General features: G+C 46.1%; 7 protein-coding genes across 7 annotated transcripts; 3 read left to right on the forward strand and 4 right to left on the reverse strand.

Moving 5' to 3' along the window:
* Window positions 1-144: 144 nt before the first annotated feature.
* Window positions 145-1796, reverse strand: F4813DRAFT_262541 (uncharacterized protein). Its single transcript, XM_049240269.1, has 4 exons — window positions 1331-1796; window positions 1033-1129; window positions 934-969; window positions 145-866 (listed from the first exon to the last, which is right to left on the reverse strand). Exons 1-4 carry the CDS (start codon window positions 1630-1632, stop codon window positions 474-476), a joined length of 828 nt encoding a protein of 275 aa, XP_049102707.1. The 5' UTR covers window positions 1633-1796; the 3' UTR covers window positions 145-473.
* A 464-nt stretch (window positions 1797-2260) lies between these two features.
* F4813DRAFT_262703 (chloride channel protein) lies at window positions 2261-5381 on the reverse strand. The gene is made up of 4 exons (XM_049240272.1): window positions 4794-5381; window positions 4718-4733; window positions 4314-4654; window positions 2261-4261 (listed from the first exon to the last, which is right to left on the reverse strand). The coding sequence occupies exons 1-4, from the start codon at window positions 4968-4970 to the stop codon at window positions 2309-2311; spliced, it is 2487 nt and encodes an 828-aa protein (XP_049102708.1). The 5' UTR covers window positions 4971-5381; the 3' UTR covers window positions 2261-2308.
* Window positions 5382-5383: 2 nt separating this feature from the next.
* F4813DRAFT_348208 (histone-fold-containing protein) lies at window positions 5384-6665 on the forward strand. Its single transcript, XM_049242048.1, has 4 exons — window positions 5384-5581; window positions 5657-5846; window positions 5902-5987; window positions 6039-6665. The coding sequence occupies exons 2-4, from the start codon at window positions 5783-5785 to the stop codon at window positions 6492-6494; spliced, it is 606 nt and encodes a 201-aa protein (XP_049102709.1). The 5' UTR covers window positions 5384-5581; window positions 5657-5782; the 3' UTR covers window positions 6495-6665.
* On the reverse strand, window positions 6666-8070 carry F4813DRAFT_348211 (L domain-like protein). Its single transcript, XM_049242049.1, has 4 exons — window positions 7683-8070; window positions 7559-7599; window positions 7226-7486; window positions 6666-7157 (listed from the first exon to the last, which is right to left on the reverse strand). Exons 1-4 carry the CDS (start codon window positions 7759-7761, stop codon window positions 6789-6791), a joined length of 750 nt encoding a protein of 249 aa, XP_049102710.1. The 5' UTR covers window positions 7762-8070; the 3' UTR covers window positions 6666-6788.
* A 26-nt stretch (window positions 8071-8096) lies between these two features.
* On the reverse strand, window positions 8097-11055 carry F4813DRAFT_348214 (uncharacterized protein). Its single transcript, XM_049242050.1, has 2 exons — window positions 10074-11055; window positions 8097-9990 (listed from the first exon to the last, which is right to left on the reverse strand). The coding sequence occupies exons 1-2, from the start codon at window positions 10902-10904 to the stop codon at window positions 8125-8127; spliced, it is 2697 nt and encodes an 898-aa protein (XP_049102711.1). The 5' UTR covers window positions 10905-11055; the 3' UTR covers window positions 8097-8124.
* Window positions 11056-11845: 790 nt separating this feature from the next.
* Window positions 11846-13844, forward strand: F4813DRAFT_348215 (tannase and feruloyl esterase). Its single transcript, XM_049242051.1, has one exon. It carries the CDS (start codon window positions 11875-11877, stop codon window positions 13537-13539), a length of 1665 nt encoding a protein of 554 aa, XP_049102712.1. The 5' UTR covers window positions 11846-11874; the 3' UTR covers window positions 13540-13844.
* Window positions 13845-16193, forward strand: F4813DRAFT_348216 (uncharacterized protein). The gene is made up of 7 exons (XM_049242052.1): window positions 13845-14067; window positions 14140-14199; window positions 14265-14320; window positions 14385-14629; window positions 14686-15293; window positions 15379-15531; window positions 15597-16193. The coding sequence occupies exons 1-7, from the start codon at window positions 13957-13959 to the stop codon at window positions 15759-15761; spliced, it is 1398 nt and encodes a 465-aa protein (XP_049102713.1). The 5' UTR covers window positions 13845-13956; the 3' UTR covers window positions 15762-16193.
* The last annotated feature ends 1 nt before the right edge of the window (window position 16194 follows it).

The following is a 16194-nucleotide window of genomic DNA, read 5'->3' on the forward strand; positions in this document are numbered from 1 at the left end:
CGGGAAAAGGCATACCAAATTGTGCAACTTGCATTACAATTCGGATTAGGTATTGACATGCGTTTAATATAGAATATTAAGCCCATCCACCCAATCTACCCTGATATGTGTCGTTAGCTGTTTTTGAATGAACCATGATTATAATATTGATGATATCGTAGCAAATGCCTCTTATTCAAGCATGTTAAGCCATATTCTCTCAAGAGGTATCTACCTAATTTATGCCATACAAATAACTAAAATTTTATATACACGCTATAGTATTTGGCGTCAGACTCCCAACAAGGAATAAATGGGGTTGAGGTGAACCCCAAATCCATTTCCATCCATCTATCTAGGTGGATATTTGATATATACCTTGGCCTCAGGTACCGGTCTCCCTGAGCTCGTTATGGAGAGAGGTAAGCAGACCAAATATATACTCTCTATATCTGCCCCAATAAATCTGTCGCTTATCCTAAGCGTACGCCGATTCAACTTAAATCTCCCAAAAGGGCAACATCCTCGTCCTCATCATCCTTCTCCACGGGCAGGATGCCCTCGACCTGCGGGGCTACGCCGGTCCCGCGGCCCAACTCGGCTGCTGATTCGGCGTCGTGATCGTCACTAACGTTTTCTTCATCGTGATATTCACCCTCATCCAAGATAGCTGCTGTCTCGCTACCTTCTTCCTGCTTGCCTCTGCCGATGATGACGTTCCCGACAACGAGTAATGCGGCGCCGGCCCACCAGAGCGGTGGCAACGACTCGGAGAAGATAACTAGTCCGAGCAAAGCCGTGATAACAAAATTGGCAGATGTGTTCATGATGGAGACTTGGGTTGTTGAGTTGCCCTTTGCAAGAGCTTGTGTGAATAGGGTCCACATCTAGGAGTTTTATGTTAGATATAAGGACTCCTAGTACGGCTTAATATGTGATGTGAACTAGACATACCACTCCATTGAAGACTAAATTAAGACCGAAGAAACTCTGTATAAATATATTGTTAGAAACTGCTATACTTATCTCGAGTACAAGTTGAAAGAGACTTACAGCTCGCACAACGATCTCGACAACTCGTTCCAGGTCCGTCAGCCCAAAGAGTCCCGAGATTCCCCGGGCTATATGAGTAGAAAGCTCATTTGTAGTCCTATTCGTTAAGTGATCTTACATTAGCATCAAGCCGAACTTGGTTTCATAACACCTTGCTTATCTTCATTCATAACATTGAAATATGAGTTTACATAATGCGTAAAGTTGCCATTTGACAATGACCGAGATATGAAGTATATTGTCCGAGTGACGGACGAGTATACGACTGAAAGAATCTTATTAAAAAAAAAAAACTCACAATTTCGCAAACACGCCGTTAAAAGCAGCGCAAGCACCGCTAGCAACAGCAAAGACGATCCACCGATTCCTAACCGCCCAAGAAGGCATAGCAGCAGAATCCCCGGCAGCGTAGCCGTCGTCGTCTTCGTCGTCTTCCGAAGATGCCGGACCGTCGCCGGTGTGAGGTGTATTCGTCCGTCTCTTCTCGGCAGCAGCTACGGCGGGTTTCCTCGCTCGAACGGAGGCGGAGGTAATTGAGGAAGAATTGGTAGTTGCAGTCGCAGTCGCAGCTGCAGACTGGGGTTTCCCGGGTCGGGGCATTGTGGATTAGGTTATTAAGGCTCCGGATACGTCGGTACGGGGCTGCGTGTAAGCTGTAGGTATTACGTAGGTAGGTATGTATGTACCTAATGTACAGCTACATAAGTATGTATATAGGTAGGATGTAGTCAGGTACAAAGATAGCAGCCCAGGAATAAGTACCTAACCCAGGAATAAGTGCGCCTAACTACTGGGACCAATAGAATGGACCTCGGGTTCTGATGCTGTGCCGAGAATGTCTCAGCTTCTGGGATCTGATAAGCGCTGCCGGAAACATCTAATTCAGGTATTTTTTTATCGCCGAGTTTGTTCCGGACGCGTGGCTTTTTTATAGTCGTGTTCCGTGTTCCGTGTTCGTGGGTCTTATTGAAACTTGCAGACTTGGTAACCTACGTGCATATGCAGATATCCATCTCGGATTCGTGCATTTCGAAGTCGGCATTTAAATCGTGTTCCTGCAGCGGAAAACAATAATTGGCCCCACTATTCATCCCCGGCTGATTAGCATCGGAACTCATCAGGTTGTAATCCGTAGATCACGGGATTTCGCGTACACTTATACTGAATCTAATCTCCAAGCATCTTCACATAGTTATAGGATATTATAGGATATTATAGGATATCAACTCCGTAAACAAGTAATTAATTCATGTATATTTCAAGTTAGCTATCAAATCTATCTATTCTCTAATTCAACCCCATCATCTACACCCACATCCTCATCGCCGTCCATGATCTGCCCGCCTGCTCTCTCATCCACTGCACCCCCGAGTCTTATACGGCCACCGGTTGCGCTCGCAACTTTTAGTGACACCCACCTGCCAATCCTATTCATAAATATCCAGAGCTTCTCGTAGACCTCTAAGATTTCGTGATCGTCACGGGGGTTCTCGGCCGCCTCTGCCTTGAACTGGTATCTCAGACAGTCCTTTGCCGTGACTAGGCCCGACAGACGCCCGTGATGCTCTATTAAGATTACGCGCGGTCCGATCTTGCGAAATAGTTCCATTACCGTCTCCAGCGGTAGCCGTGGGTGCACCGTAACTGGCGTCGCATCTACGTACCGACTAAAGTCGAGAGATGCCGATGACGCACTGTAATCCATGCTGATGGTCACGGTGGGAGTGATAGGCGTACTAATAGCTGGAGGCGAGAAGGTACATTTAGCCTCGGGACTGATCGGAATCGCTCGCTCGCGACGTAGACGATCAACTGCATAACGTAGCTCCGTACGGCCAATATATCCGACAAGAACATTCCTTGTTAGATCCTCGACGACAGGGAAACCTTGATACTTCGGTTGCTTTAAGACATCTTCGACAGATTTGAGCGTCATGCCATGGATAGGTATGGCTATCACATCGTTGGTCATTGCTGCCGATACTGGAACACCAAAATTATGTTCTTCCTTGTTATCCAAAAATGGGAAACCGCTGAACCAAATCATCCGGTCAGCAATCCCGCCTTTGCCGAACAGGTCAGATACCATTTTCGTAACACCGACAACAATCATGGTAGGTAAGATGTATGTTAAGGCCCCGGTGAGTTCGAACATAATAACTACAACCGACACAGTGATATGCATTATGCCACTGAGTGCAGCGGCGGCCCCTAGAAAAGCATAAGTCCCGGGAGTAATGCAAGGCTCGTCCGGCTGGCAAGCAGCGAAGAAGGCGCTATCAGGGTGAGCATCGTGGATAGCCTGCATGATAATGCCAACAGTCCGGCCGAAGGTTGCCCCTACCGCCATAGACGGCACAAATATACCGGCGGGCACTTTGCAACCATACGAGATAATGATTAGGAAGATTCGAACTGCCGTCGCGATGGCTAGTGATAGTATATTGGCCCATCGTTTATCATGCTCGCAAAGTCCATGGTAGTCCTCGGTGCCTTCGCACTCCAGGAATAGAATTTCCATGCTCTCCGTCATGTCAATCCGAAGGAACGCATTAGGATAACATATGATAGCTGTTCCCGCGGCTAGCAGCGTAGCCTCAAGAACTGCCCACTTCGAAAGATACTTCTTCCGGAACGCCTGAGCGCGTAAATTCCACTTAATTACGAACGCGCCGTAGAGGCCTCCAAATATTCCGATGCATATGTAAGGTACCGTTTCGAAGAAATGCCACGACCGGTCATATTTGACTTGGAACATGACAAGTTGGCCAGTCCTAAAGGGGTTCATCGCCGCCAAGGCTGCTGTTGCGACGAGCGCACAGAAGTAACTCCTCCACATAGTCTTAAGGGGGAAATAGTTGGACATTTCCTCTAGAGAGAATAAAACACCGCCGATAGGGCTGCCGAACGCGACTCCGACTCCTGCAGCTGCACAAGCACTAAGTATCTCCCGTGTCTTGGATGCGTTCCGCCTATACTTATCAAACATCCTCGAGATGACATTGCCTGTGCATACTGCATAGTGCACGCTAGGACCTTCCTTGCCGACCGAAAGGCCAGAAGAGATGGCCAAAGGCAGAGCTACAGATTTGATGGCTAAAGTCCGGAGACCTAGGAACCCTTTCATTACGAACCCGGCAATAATACACTTGATCTCAGAAATGCCCGAGCCCGCTGCATAAGGTGCGAATGACTTGACAAGTGTAGCTGAGGTGAAGGCAAAGGTGGTCTAAATGGTTTAGTTTTAAGGATACGAAGCAGTTAGGAGGAAGAGCGCTTACTCCAAACATGATATATATAAGATAATTGACGGGTTCGAATCCCGTCCAGCGATGCCAGTGATCACATCCGTTGTCCTCTCCCCAGCAGCAGAAATTCTCGTTGAGATAGAAGGCCGTCGTGCAGTAGCCTATTTTGATATCGGCCAGCCATTCGGTTATTATATTTAAAAGGGCGGCGTTGAACCCAATAGCAGCGCCTATTAGGGTCACGACGATCCAGCCCTGGGCAGCATCGTAGGACTCCCATAATCTATACCTCCACGACACTCTGCCATTGCCGGGATTCTGTCTGCGGCGCGCTTTCCGGCGTAATCTTTCTTGGGCTGCATCCTGTACCCAGTCTGTGTTCTTGTCTTAATATCTCTTCACTGTGAAATTGGATCGGGTCTCGTTGGCGCGCATACCTATGGTAGTAAAGTCCTAGGCATTACATTAGCGAAAGGCGCAACTAGCATCGCAGAACAGCGCCGGAGAGCGCACCTCATATCTCTTGATCTCCGCTATTTCTTCGTCGATCTGGTGCTCCACTGGCGCATTGCTTTCCAGCCCCTCTCCTTGCTCGACGGTCGATACCGCGAAGGATAACCTGGAACTAACAGACGGTCGGCGGGATAGCTGGGAGCGCGATGCGGAGAAGGAGGTGGTACGGGAAGACATGAAGGGCCGCGACCATTCTCAGCTATTGATTTGCGGGGTTACTATATACTAGATAATTTGATTGCGACATGCGTAGTTTAGATAGGTAAGGTAGGTATAAGTAAAGATCGGATTACCTATGCGGCCAAGGCTGGATGCTGATCTTGAGTTGGAATAAATATGTACAAGTAATAGTTAGAGCTGACTGCTCATACGTAATTAGCTTAAGGCTAATACTACCTATGTATTGGAAGCAAGGGTCCTGTGCTTTAGCGGTCGTTCAAGCTTTCCCAGCCTTGGTTATGGGGGTACCAAGTGTAACCTGCACAGTATAAAGTGCCCCATTCACATGCCATGTAATGGCAGTAGCCACTGAAGTTAGTACCTTCTTGTTCAGGTTATACTTTCTGCACAGTATTTATACAGTTTTTCAAGTTTAATGGAATCGCGTCTCCGCAGCCTTTCACGCGTTTACGTATCTAACATGTAATGAATTGCTCCTGAAGACATGCATTTTAATCGTATCCTAGGTATATAAAGAAGCCTGATGAGCAACAACGGTTATTAAACCCAACCATCAAAGAATATCTATCGATAGGAATAATTACTATTTGAACATTTTCCAACTGCAGGTAAGTTCAGCTTCTATAAAACGAGACCTCAAAGATAAAATCACAGCATTCCTTTGTTACTAACACAATTCATAGTTCCTATACCTTCAAATTCAGTTGGACTGTTCCATTTTTAGGGCCCTGAACTGCGACTTATTATAATCACCCTTCTGGGAACTTGGTCTATTTGTGCTTCTACCATCCAAGAGGAATCGTGTCGAAATGCCGTATAATACAACGGCGATTCCGCCTCGCAAGGAGGTCACGGGCCAAACCCAGCTGCCCTGTGAGCTCGCCTCTATATTCTGTTTTGTACCAGTCCTAATCATCCAACTTTACAGTGTCACGAGTAAAGAAGATTGTAGCACAGGACCAGGATATCAGCATATGTTCCAACAACGCCGCATTCGTCATCACCCTCGCAACCGTAAGTCTAACCCCTTCCTCTTTCTCAACCCCCTACTAACCCCCCACCCAGGAGATGTTCATCCAATACCTAGCCGGCGAAAGCTTCACCATGGCCAAGCTCGGCAAGCCCCGCCGCAACATCCAGTACAAGGACCTAGCCGCGGCAGTCTCGCACCAGGACAACCTCGAGTTCCTCGAGGACGTGATCCCCAAGACAGCCCCGTACAAGCAGATCAAAGCGCAAGCAGCCGCCACGCGCAACCAGCTCAGCAGCGGCACGCCCGGCATCGACCGGGCCGCAGACAAGCAGCGCGAGGTACCGGCAACGAATGGAGGGGGTTCGGCGAAGAAGCACAGGCCTAGCACCAGTCGTTCGAGCTTAAATGGGGGTAGCTTCGTGGGCGCTAGTGGTGCTCGGATCATGAGCGATGACGACGGTGCGGAGATGGACCCGGCGGATCAACTGCGTCATGAGATGCGGCAGGCGAATCGGGAAGAGGATGATGATGTCCATATGAGTGGATAGGGGCTATATCTCCAGGTTTCGATGTTGATAAATATAGGTCCGCCAGAATGTCTTAATTCTACTTATGCAAGGCTGGATTTAATTGTGGCAGGAAAAAGCATAGTGTGGATTGTTCCCGGGTGGTTGGTCCGTAACATATCAGTCATCATGAATCGATTTACTTGCTTGCGACTGCTGGCAAAAGAATTGCATTATTGCCTATTCCGTGGGTATACCCGAATTTTCATTTTGTAGCCATGAATTATACGCCAAATTACCACCTCGGCCTAACTTCCACCCTGAAATATAACCATCTCACTCCTCCATCTCGTCGTTCAAATGTACACCAGCCGGAATCCTGCCCTCTCGCAGCATAGTCTCGAGCCTCGTAATCTCGTCCAGGCTTGTGGCCTTCTTGATCATGTCCTGCAAGCGCGTCTTCTCCTTCTCCGTAAGCTTCATGCGCGACACGCGCGTCGGGAGGGCCCCGGAGGGAGCACGGTTAGCGGAAAGGACCGAGTCGAACGTCTTAGACTTGACGCCCATGATCTTGGAGGCTAATTCAGTGGGCTCCTCCGCGGTACCAAATAGGGTCGCGGCTTGTTTTCGCTCTGCGTCTTTCACCTTCTCAAAGTCGAGGAATCGGACCGTCGGGCAGCGCCATAGGATCCAGTAACGGTAGTACTACGGTTCGGTAGAGCGTATTAGCCTATGCTAATGGTCATTATTTACTTGGGTATTATTCAGCCTACCTCCTTCTTCGTGACGGGGTTATCTCGTAGCACCAGGTGTGTAAGCCTCGGGAAAGACCCAAGCGGGTCTAGATCTGCCAGCTCGCACAGGTTGTTCGACTCTAGTTGTAGAGTTGTGAGGTTCGGGACCGAGTTCACGAGGGTAGGTTGTATGGATGCGATGCGGTTTCGCTGTAGGAGGAGTGATCGTATGCGTGGAGACAGGGGGAAGTTCCCCAATACCTGGATATCATTGTCGACGAAGTCTATGCAATCTTGCGGCTAAGTATCACCTACACGTAAGTAATTGTGCCTTTGTATAAGGGAAAGTAAACAAAAGGAGAGCTTGCTTACACCTGCAACGCCCAAGTTCTCGATGGTGGGGATACGATGTCCTGTTCACAGCCGGCAAGGGCATCGCTATCAATTCTGCTCTTCTAGATCAAAAAAGTGTAGCATCTGTTCTTTTCCGACGTACCTCGTAGCTCGAGCTCACGCTCTTTCAACGCGTTAAGCCAGGAGGGGGAGTTCTGAAGGAGCTCGACAGTGAGCCTCATGTTGGGCGAGGGTCTGCGAGAAGTTTTACCGTTTTACCGTTTCAATATGTACCTTGAATGAGTGGCCTTTGCAATTTCGTCTGGGTGTCAATTGAATCGTTGTCGCGTGCTTGTGGAGGTTCTAGCTGTCTAACAAAACAAGGCTGAACGAATAAAAAATTGTGATGCCAATGGATGGAACCTTAAACCAAGCTACCAGCCTCAAATTATGGGGTGCGGGGAATGTACCTCACCTTAAAGTACTTAAGTGTTAGATAAGATAAGTCAGCTTTATTAAGTGAGTTAAAATCTTTAATTTTATGTAAATAATGGTGAAAATATACGTTTTTATAATATTAAAATAATTAAATCATTTATTATTAATTATAATTTTTTATAAAAACGAATTAAAGCAATAACTTCTATATAATCATCAAGGTCAAATTCGTCCACGTCTGGAGACATTGTGTTAAATATCCTGAAGAAAAACTGTCCCAACTGTGAGAATTTCTTTTCCAAGTTTGCTTGAAACCGTATTTTAGTTGATACTTCGCTTATACAATGCATTAACAATCTTCTGGGGGCAACGCTCCAACTATCGGACGGTTTTTCCTCGATCCACTGAATAAATTGAACAGCCTCTTCAACATCAAGTAAACCGGCAACGAAACGCCACATGATATCTAAATAATCTGCGTATTTATGTCTTTTGAAAAAATCAATCGGGTCGATATTTTGATCAGATGTAGTCTGTTGTTGACCTAAAAGCTTTCGTGTCTTCCATCGACGAACGAAGTAGCGAGCCGCAAAGTATTCTTGATATGTTAGATGTATGAAGTGATAATTTTGGTCTTTTGGATTTAATGAAGAGTCTGAGGTCCGCAGAAAAGAGAGGCGCAATATAGTGTCGTTAAAAATGGTATTTTTCTTTGGTATCCCGTCGAGATATTTGGCATCGAAGTCTATCTTATGGTCGAGCATCGCTTTGAATGCAAGCCCCTCGAGGAAGTTGATTTCATTATCAGCAAGTTCTTCAATATTTAACCGTGATTCATGCTGAACTTGGCCCTCTGTTACTGGGCTTCCTTCATGCTTTTTCCCTAATCTCGGTATGTCCTTTCTCCACAGTCCTAGTTCAATATCTTGGTAGATGGTGGTCATAGTCTGCGGTGCGATATTAGAAGAACCACACCAGGTGTAACAGAGTGCGTCCAACTGGATTGGAATTCGAACAAGATCCTTGATAAGCCGATGCCGCTCGAGAAAAGACTCGACTACAAGGTTTTCTTGGTTTGCTGAATCTTTAAAGGTGCTTCGAAGGTATTTTTTCACTTGCCCTGGATCAAATCCAATTGTTTCTAATTCGAGTTCGACCCCCTGGAGTTGACTCGGAGACATCGCGTATGGCCGAGAAGTGATTATAACATCCGGCTGGTTCAAAAGACTTCGAAGAAGTTCGTATTTTGGGTCGTCCCGTTTTAACTCATGCAGTACTTCATCCAAGCCATCAAGGATGAACAAGGTCTTTCCGGGACTTGCCTTCAATGTACGCCATAGTGTTTTGGCGTAATCGTGGCCATCTGGGCAATTGGAGAAATACTCCCGGTAGAAGAGCTCTTCGAAATCGCACCAGTTAAATTCCCATGTTTTCAACCTCCGTAAAGGTATCCAAAGTACGCGGTCAAATAAATCATTCCACATTGTACCAGAAGCAAATTCATGGATGATTTTCTTGCATAAGGTGGTTTTCCCGACTCCCGCACGACCTCCAATCAATATTCTCCTGGGCCGTATAGGATCATCTTTATTTCCTGGAGCCTTACGTGGTTCGAAGATTTCTTTCAGCTCGACGCGACTCTGCTCGTCTGGTATCTGAACCTTTAATCGAGTCATGAATGAAAATGGAGAAGGTCGAGACAGCTGAGGTTCCTCTGTTTGATTCCCGGAATGGTTTTCAGGCTGCTTTATAAGGGCCAGGTTGATATAGCACTGGTCCATTGGTAAAAGGTCACCCGAGAGCCGCTCAATCCCAAGTCTTTCTGCAGTATAGCGCTTCGTTCGTATCCAAGCATCCGCCCTCTCCAGTAATGTGCCCTCTCGAATATTCTTAAGCATGTTCTTCACTTTTCCGACAACTATATTATATTCCGTGTCGCTAGGTCCGAAGAATTTGTTCATCGTCATATGAGGCCGATCGAGCGGTAACGGATCTAGGACAATATCTAGGGTTGCGGAATATTGATCGACAAGCTATTGAGGTTTAGCCATCCACTCTAGATTAAGCCCAGCACTAATGAGCAGGATCAAGAGTGCAATTGAGTGCTTTTACTCACGAGCTTTCCTTTGCGGATCCAACATTTGTTGGTTGGTCGCGTTTCATAGAAGCTAACCACTTGACAAGAATATTCCGAGTCGTTACATAACCTTGTGAAATTCCGTACAAGCTCTCCGGTATCGAAAGTCAAGGACTTGGCATATTCAAGAAGTGAAGATATCTGCTGGCCTTTAATCGTAGCCCGGGACTTCAGGACCAATTCTGCCCATTTAGCTACATCGTGGAACGCCGTACCTCGGAAAGGTGTAGCAAGAAAGACTACACCGTGCGTAGCGCGTCGGATATGAATATATTCCGAGTTATGGTCGGCCATCACGAGGGTCTTCATCAAAATGATGCCGCCAATACATGAAGCGATAAATACAAGCGGCCGATCCTGATTTTCTGCACGAACATCATGGATTGCGGTAAGCAATAGGCGAGCAAGTTCCTCGATCCTTTTTTGGATCAAGTCTGACGGTTGGAATAGGTCGGCTGGCCAGTCACAGGTAAAAATACGAGCTTTTCCCACTTGGCTGGGGAGCATGTCCGGATGGGACAGCCAGTTCACCGTCTCGGACTCCCCAGACTTCCATGTCCAGGTCTCGGGGGACTTCGTGTCCAAGCCGTGAACGGCAATGATGTCGATTTTGGAGTCCGTCTCATTATCGCTGGAAGATGTATTGACCTGGCAGATGCGAACCCCTTTTTGCTCTTCTTGGTCCGAATGATATTCTCTCGGGTGCGGTTTCGAGTTGGGATATGCAAGTCTACTTCGGAGCCTAATGTAAAAGATAATAGTAACTGCTGTTACGAGAATTATTGGAACGGCATGGCTAATTCCAAACATCGTTATTTTTTGTGACTAATAGAGTTGAATATGCGTATAGCGTACTCTCTAATCTGGAGTCTTTCCCATCACTACTATCTAAATATTAGATAGAGAGAACCAACCGCTTTGAGCGGAGGCAGCCAAATCACCGTCACATTTTTTTTCTTACTGCAGAAGGCTACATACGGTATTAAGTACCTAGGTATCGATACCCAATACTTGATATTTGGTAGTCATGCACAAAAAGCTGGGAGCTGAAAAATAATCTATGTGACCCTGCTTGTGGAAATTATTTTGATAAACCCCAAGCATCTCCTATCATCTACAAGTGAAAATAAATGCCCGAGTAGTTCTATTTTTCGTTTAGCTCCTAGAAGATACCGCGGGTAAGACTTATGGCTCTATTCCTTCTACTTGCCTTGCACCATAACTCCCCGGACTAGGTCCCGATAACCCCGAGAGCGAATTTTCGGCTTAACTGTGGGTCGCGGGGCGGTGCATACATACCGTCCCGCACGTACTATTATTACTGTAGATGTTCTTCTTCAACTGATTGTATTGCAACTTTGAAAATAAGGCTATGTACGCCTATTTACATATTTATTTACATGTTGTGTTTTTAAGCTCTTGCAAATCAAATTAAACCATCAGATCTGATGAAGGTTGCTGATGCCAGCAACGCAGCATTCTAGCTCGGTACCTATTATACGGACTCCGCCGCACTGCTTCCGGCTTAACGTCAGCCCGCCGGCCGAGGAAAACATGGTATTTAGAGCATCATAAGTCGGACACGGTCAAACTTCATGTTCGAAGTCATTAATGTTGCCGGCAGCCAGTATCTCACCTCAGCTGGGCATTGGTATTTACGATAGGGGCTTGGCAGAAGCAGTGTTGTATTTACGTGTATATATATCTAATACGATCTACTCGATAATTGATATGAATGATAATTTCCATCTGCCGTTACTTATTCGTAACATTGACGGCAATGTATTTTCATAAGAATCAAATACTGGGTTCTGTGCTCGCCTTAACACAAGCAAGCCGCGCTTATCCAGGTACTAGCCCAAAATGTTCTCTCGACAACATAACCCACCAGCTATCCTCGATTGGCAGCTCATTATCCAATAATGCGACAATACTATCGGTTACTCATGTTCAACTAAACGGTAGTTATGGTGATCCCCATTCACCTCAGGGTCTCCCGCCTTTAGTCTCGACAAGTCTTCCAGACCTTTGCGCCGTCGAGGTTAACGTAACTTCGTCCGAATCATCATCCTACACAATCTCTATTTTCCTACCGTCTAAATGGAACTCGAGATTCCTCGCGACTGGCGGGGGTGGTACCGGCGGATACGTCAATTACCTTGATATGGGTGTTGGATCGCAATATGGATTTGCTACGATGTCCACGGATAACGGCCATAGGGGCTCCCCTTATGATGTTGAATGGGCATACAAGAGCCCGCAAAAGCTGATTGACTGGGGTTGGCGGGCTATGCATGGGTCTGTCGAGCTTTCGAAACAATTAATCAAAGGTTACTACGGCAAGGATATCCAGTACTCCTATTACACTGGGTGTTCTACCGGTGGCCGGCAGGGTCTCAAGGAAGCCCAGGTCGGTGCCGATAGCTTCGATGGTATGCTCATCGGGGCGCCAGCTTGGTGGACAAGCCATCAAGTGGCTTGGAATACTAAGATCAGCAAGGATTATTATCCCGTGGACGACCCAAAAAGTATCCCCAATAAGTTATTCTCGACCCTAATAGCCCAAACTGTCGTTGATCAATGCGACGCAATCGACGGTGTCAGGGATGGTATTATCAGCGACCCCGAAAATTGCCATCCTGATTTCAAAGTATTGTCCTGCAATAACACCGGTGAGAATTCATCTGCGTGCCTGACGTCCTTGCAGCTGGAGACTTTAGCAAAGATCTACGAGGACTACTACATCGGGTCAGAGTTTGTGCACCCGGGTCTTGAGCTTTCTTCTGAACCAGGGTGGTCGCAATACTTATTTGCCGATACACCAACTTCCTGGGGTATCGACTACATCAGATACATCGTGTTTGAAGATCTAAACTGGTCTCTAGATGAGTATAACTCGAGCGTTTACGAGCGGTTAAAGAACCTGAAAATATCGCACGAGATTGATGCAGATCGGTTCGACATGTCTCCTTACCGAGATCACGGCGGAAAAATCTTAATGTACCACGGATTATCTGATCCCTTGATTGTTACGCGTGGCTCATCGCACTTCTACAAGCAGGTTGAACTAGCAACTGGAGAGACATACCCAATTACCGACTGGTTCCGTCTTTTCTTCGTTCCGGGCATGCTGCATTGTTCAGGCAGTCCGCCCGGGGTTGATGCACCGTGGCACATCAATGGCGCCGGTCAAAACTGGCAGACTGGTTCAGGTGCATATTCCGTGCCCGGATTCCAAGATTCCAAGCACGATGCATTGCTTGGGCTTATGGAGTGGGTGGAGGGTGGAAAAGCGGTGGACCAGATAATTGCAACGGCGTGGCACAATTCGACTGACCCAAGTTCTGGGGTATGGAAACAGCGTCCTATTTGTCCCCACCCGAAGACTGCCAAGTATAATGGGGTGGGCGACGTTAACAAAGCCCGAAATTGGAAGTGTTCGTAATAAGTCTCAGGGGACACGGCGTAACTAAGGGAATTGGGTATATCTGCAAAAGTCGGCTGAGTTAAAGTCGCCTCTCTACTATCAATACTGGTAAGATATACCGTGTATGAATATAATCTCCATTTAATATGTAACTTTTCGTTTAGGATTTAACTTGCTAGAGCTGAGCTGCAGGTGACTCCTTGGTGGCGTTCTCAACAAGGGCTAGAGCGCATCTTCCGGAACATTCGTTTAGACTCAGCCGCACCATGTAGACTAGAATTTATAACCTAGTTGCTTGGTCTCTTTGAACCAATATTTTATACCTAGAGTCATATTCTTCTATCACCGGTCTACAGAGAAACTACCTAACTTTCATAATCGTTCATCAGGTGTTTCAATGACCGGTAACTAAGTCTTAGTAACCACCTCCTAATTATGGCAAGACTCAAGTTGGGCATTTTACAAGAATTCCAGGAGAGGCATTTAGTATCTCGCCGTGATTTCAAACCTGTTAGCGTAAAGGTTATCGAAGTAGAAAACTTCGAGGTAGGTTATCATAAAGATGACTTTCTATCTAGACTAGGTACCTACTATGCTTATGCTGACCATCTTGTTCAGGCCGAGAGACCTACTATTCGCTCCTGTGTTGTCGACCCGGGAGATTTTGAGGGTTGGTTGGTAATTCTACCTAATTCTCTAATTGATCTTGACCTGAGTTAACGATGTTAACACGGAGCATATAGGATCAAATAACTACTGCAGATAATCATAGCCACCAGAGGCCCAAATTTCGCATCATGTGAGCCCTATACGTCCATCGCAATGCGCTAAGAGTCTAGACTTACCTGATCATCCGCACCCAGTCTTGGGTATGTTGGAAAGGGGGCGAAATATGAATATCTGATGCCTAGCAACGAATCTACTACTGGAGACATATCTAGTGAATCGATGACTGCTTTGCCTTTATCGAAGGATGATTGTCAACTTGTATGCAAGAAACTTACATTGCCTGATATAACGTCTTTATTACCGTCCCGAGGGGCTTCCCCTTTAGTGGGTCATTTTCAACTTGTACAGCTTCCGTCTGCAGATGGCAATCCAATATACGGTAGGACTAGTTGTAGCAACTATTTGAGACTATAGCTAATCGAATTACATATATAGGCTTGATCTTGAATGCATTTACTAGCTTGCTGGTTGGCACTAAAGTTGGCGTTTCGATGTCATACTGTCCTTCGACAGGTATTACGAATGCTGTGATGATGAGAAGCGGTCCTCGGGATGGATTCACCTGGCTGGAGCAAGACTTAGAACAATTGGCTTCCTTAGCTGATAACCCTTTCCTTATCCCTACCCTGGTTAGCCAGCACCTTACCGAAGCATTTTGTTCTGCCATAGACCGTAACTTCGACAGGTTACACGAAGCAGAGCTTGGAAGTGGTCAGACTGGTATCACGATGATTGGTGAGAACGGGATGCCAATGCCGCGGGGTAATTGTGAAGATCCCAATCTCTCAGTTACGGTCCTCGGAGTGGCCCAACATGTGCTTGCCGTTGAAGCTTATATCAGAGGTCAACTATTGACTGTAGATATGATCAAGAATGAATTGTTGACATTTCCATGGCAACAATCACCCCCCGTAAACCACGACCGTCTGAAAGAGCAAAATGAGCTTCTTGTCAAACAACTCGATTTTATTAGTCGAACACTCGATATCGCCCTTATTCGCATTAATCATCTGAAGCAGCGAACAACTGTGCAGGCAACTGCTGTAAGTCCCTTCTCTGCCACTTGTACAGCTTATTCGCATGCTTTGGCTTTGAGATGTTAATACTGATGTATATACCTACAATTAGATCGCCAATTTACTAGCTCAGCGTAATAATGAGACGAATTATAGACTAGCCGAGTCTAGCACAAGCATAGCTCACGATACTAGGCGAGATAGCTTAGCCATGAAGTCTATTGCGATTCTCACTATGATCTTTCTCCCGGCGACGTTTACCGCTGTAAGTGAACACAGCAATACATTAAGAATGAGAAGAGCAAAACTAATAGGGTCATATCTGGAAAGACATATTTCACTACCCCTGCTATTGCAGCATTAGAACCCTCGCAAAGCCTGTACTGGGTTGTCACGGTACCCTTGACCCTAATCGTCATGACGTTATGGATTTTCTCATTGTATATCCTAACTAAGGATAAATCTTCGTCCTTTCATAAAGGCAACTTGGTGTAACGTTAAGAAGTGTTAAACAATGGTCTTTATATTCATCCAAATAGGACTCGTCAAGGGAATATTTCATCGAGGGTTCAACTACTTCTCATTTATCTACCTCTTTTCTTACTTATATTATAGCAAGTCTACGATGTTGACCTTCTTACTGAGTATATGGGTGCTGTTTCTTCAGTGCTACAAGGCTAAGTGCAGCAAAGAAACAAAGTCGAGACCATATAAAAGCCAGTTTGTTTTAGTTCATTATGTTGCTGTTAAGTTAAGAAACCAAGTTGCTGCGACTCTTTTTGCAAAGCGGCGACTGAGCTTATTGTTCTCCTTGCTTTATAATACTATAAAGGGATTGTTCATTACATAGCTCTTTCAGACGCCAAATTCAATAAGATAGCAGCGTAACATGAGATGTTCCACTGCTCTGTACTCCAACAAGTGTGCT

This window comes from Daldinia decipiens (genome assembly GCF_022478715.1).
Source record: "Daldinia decipiens strain CBS 113046 unplaced genomic scaffold F4813scaffold_5, whole genome shotgun sequence".
NCBI lineage: Eukaryota > Fungi > Ascomycota > Sordariomycetes > Xylariales > Hypoxylaceae > Daldinia > Daldinia decipiens.